This window comes from Halyomorpha halys, unplaced genomic scaffold, assembly GCF_000696795.3.
Source record: "Halyomorpha halys isolate HHAL.00 unplaced genomic scaffold, Hhal_1.1 Scaffold294.1, whole genome shotgun sequence".
In the NCBI taxonomy this organism is placed as follows: domain Eukaryota; kingdom Metazoa; phylum Arthropoda; class Insecta; order Hemiptera; family Pentatomidae; genus Halyomorpha; species Halyomorpha halys.
Window position 1 is genome coordinate 72,192 of NW_027113117.1, and position 3,267 is coordinate 75,458.

The window sequence follows — 3,267 nt, forward strand, 5'->3', positions numbered from 1 at the left end:
ACCACCAATGGGTGGTTCCTTCCCAAGATTTTCAAGTGTATATGAAACATACTACATATTTACCTATTGTATTATTTTGTACAGTTGTAAATTACAATAAATAAATAATTAAAAAAAAAATATGACTAAAGGTTTGAATTATTAGTGATGTCAAAAAAACAACAATGTTTAAATAACATGTATCTATATGAGATCTAAAGTTGGTTTCAGTTTCTATAGAAGAATATAGTACAAGTATAATCGTTACATCAAAAATCGTTAATACATTACTGTGAATTCTACTATTTGTTTCTTAAATTTTATCAATGAATTAATATAAAGAGCTGAATTATGTTTATCTAGTTCTTGTTGAGATGACTTACCTTCATGATGCAGTAGATGAACTGATGGCGACTACGATAGGGAGAGAACAATATATACAACTACAACACCCTTGGCGGTTTGTAGTGTTTGAATATCAATCAGCGAATAGCATTGGCTTCAAGTTTAACTTCAGCTTATGTTTGGAATTGGAATCGAACGTACTGGCATCGATAGATGTTATTATAACATCGCTAACCCATTATGTACAATATTAACAATATCATATTATATACTATATCATCGAATAATTCATATTATCTACCCTAACGTATATATCTTCAAATTTAAATTCCTAACAAAATTCCAGCTTAAGAACAGCATAACCCTGTAGTAAAGGCAGTCATTTCATCCCAATTTTTTATTACATTAATGGAAACTATGTATAATTACTAGTAAAAATTTATGAGTCTGCCAAGTATAAGTGGGGGAGAGAATAAAAAATGTTGTATGTTTTAAAACGTTTAAAAAAATATTTTTTTATTCGCAGTTCTATATCTTTAAAACACTAGAAAACCTAAGAGAGCATCATTTAAAGTAGAGTAAATATTCTAAAATATGAGCCCTAATACATCTATTTACGCTCATAGTTTCTGAGATATAACTTTTTAAAAAGAAACATTTCATGCAAAAAATGCACTGAAAAATTAGTAGTTAGTGAATTTATTTTGAGAAATTCATATTTCAAAAACCATTCGACGTAAAAATGTCAATTAGCACTCAAATTAAAGCTAGTTCAATGTACTATAAAGTAGTTTATAACGTGTATCTTCTTAGGAGTAATATTATTTATGATTTATTTATAATCTTAATATTTTCTGGAGACTGGTAAATTTTTTTAAAATAAATAATTTAAATTCTATCCATAATAGTCTCAAAATCATTTATTTCTCTTATAAGTCCGACGTTTCGGCCAATCCGGCCATCTTCAGGGACAATCTACTTAATACAACTTTAAAATTATATAATTTAAAAAACTCATGGAGTTATTTTTGCAGGCTATTTTGCCCAGGTCAAAAACATCAATTTCTAATTAGTCAATATTCACTTAAAACAAAATCAAAATCATTTATCACCAGACACTATTGTTAAAACTTTTATAAAAACCTATTTATGATATTTGCTAAAATAAATTGATTTATAGTTTTTGAGACAAAAATGCGTGTGGAAAATTTATGTTCCTATGCGAATATCATAAAATCTATATACAGACCCAACGACGTACAGATGTCTATTAGCACTCAAATTAAAGCTAATTCAATGTACTATAAAGTAGTTTATAATCTTTATCTTCGTAGTTGTTTTGATCACAGCCTGGTTGTCCTCGGGACATCCTTACAATATGCCCAGAATAAGCTGGGTCCTTGGGATAATTAATTTGGGTATTAACTATTGCGTTTGGTAGAGAGTGAAAACAGATAAATTATCAATAGAAATAGAAATTCATAGAAATTTATGAATAGTTAATTTTGCGCTTGTTATTGTCAATAAATGTTATAAAACAAATGCACCAAACTAGCTAAAATCACCATGACACTGTTATCTCTAATCCAAAGAGGTTAAACAGCAGTAGTTAGGAAATACCTCTGCTAGGTTTTTACACTATTTAAATACGCTGAGTTTGGAATATATAGAATTGGGGTAATGGAATGAAAGTGGCTTGAAGTAGTTTTTATGTGTTTTTTTTTTTTATTTAAAAAATGTAAATTCACAAAATGTTAATTTCCAGTTGTTTAGATAAACTTTTTAATTATTGAAAAATATATCTCAGGGACCAATAGACTTAGATATGTCTATCAGCACTCAAAATAATGATCATTAAACTTACTATAAAGTAGTACCATCTTAGAGGTAGTTTTTATGATATTCGCATATGAATTTAAATTTTACTCATGAAACTTTGTCCGATCAGCAATAAATTGATTTATTATAGCAAATATCATTAAAACTACTACTCATACGAAGATAAATGTCCAAAACTACTTAATAGTACATTACTCTAGCTTTAATTTGAGTGCTAATAGATATTTGTATGTTGAATGGTTTTTGAGATGTACATTTCTAAAAATAAATTTTCTACCTTATTTGTCAGTGCATTTTTTAAATGTTCCTTTTTAAAAATCAATATATCTGAAACTATTGAACGAAAATTGTTCTATTTGAGCTCATATTTTAGCAAATTTACTTATTTTACGTTATGTAGTGTTGTTAGTTGTAAACACACAAGTGTTCCTTGTGTTCCTCCGAATGGAAAATTAATTTCTTTTTAAAGTTTTGAAACAGTTTTTTTGTTATTAAAGTTTACTATTCCTTCCCCTAACTATACCTACCTAGAATTATGGCCTGTAATTATACTTAGTTTTCATTAAAGTAATACAAAATTCGGGTCAAATAACTGCATTCTTTCTCCCCTTAGGCTCCTGTACTAGTCCGTTTCTTCAGTCTAATGTATTTATCTTGCAACCATAGTTATTTAATATTTTTTTTTTATTTCACTTAGCCTATATATGGAAGCCTTCCAGTTTACAAGCTAAGTACATAAAATCATTCATAGTATTTTCAATGTTGATTTTATTACTACTAAGCATTGAATGAAAAGTTAAGAATGTAAATTTAGTAGTAAAGTATAAATTTCAAGTAACTGTTATATATTTTTATTTATAAAATTAAGTTATACAAAATTAAAATGGGTAATTAATTACTTTATTAATACTTTATACGATTCAGTTTTGGAGTCCCCAAGGATGTCTCTGTCACCCAATTTTATGAAGAATTGAAGTTTGTTTGTTTTTTTAGTGGTGACAAACTTCATGGTCATCAACGCCATTTATATTTTATTTAATTTAGCTAATATTTGTTAAATTTTAATTTGATTATTTATTATTTTATTTTTATTATTTTTATTTT

The 3,267-nt window shown here is 27.0% G+C and overlaps 2 protein-coding genes across 2 annotated transcripts in view; both read right to left on the minus strand.

Annotated features, from left to right (window-relative positions):
* The window catches only part of LOC106680854 (uncharacterized), an 11,335-nt gene extending 10,941 nt beyond the window's left edge, over positions 1 to 394 (minus strand). The window contains exon 1 of the mRNA XM_014420839.3: positions 363 to 394. Coding sequence (XP_014276325.1) covers positions 363 to 368 — 6 coding nt within the window. The 5' untranslated portion in view covers positions 369 to 394. The remainder of the gene's footprint in view (positions 1 to 362) is intronic.
* The window catches only part of LOC106680850 (vacuolar protein-sorting-associated protein 36), a 133,144-nt gene that overhangs the window by 67,572 nt on the left and 62,305 nt on the right, over positions 1 to 3,267 (minus strand). The window lies entirely within an intron of this gene.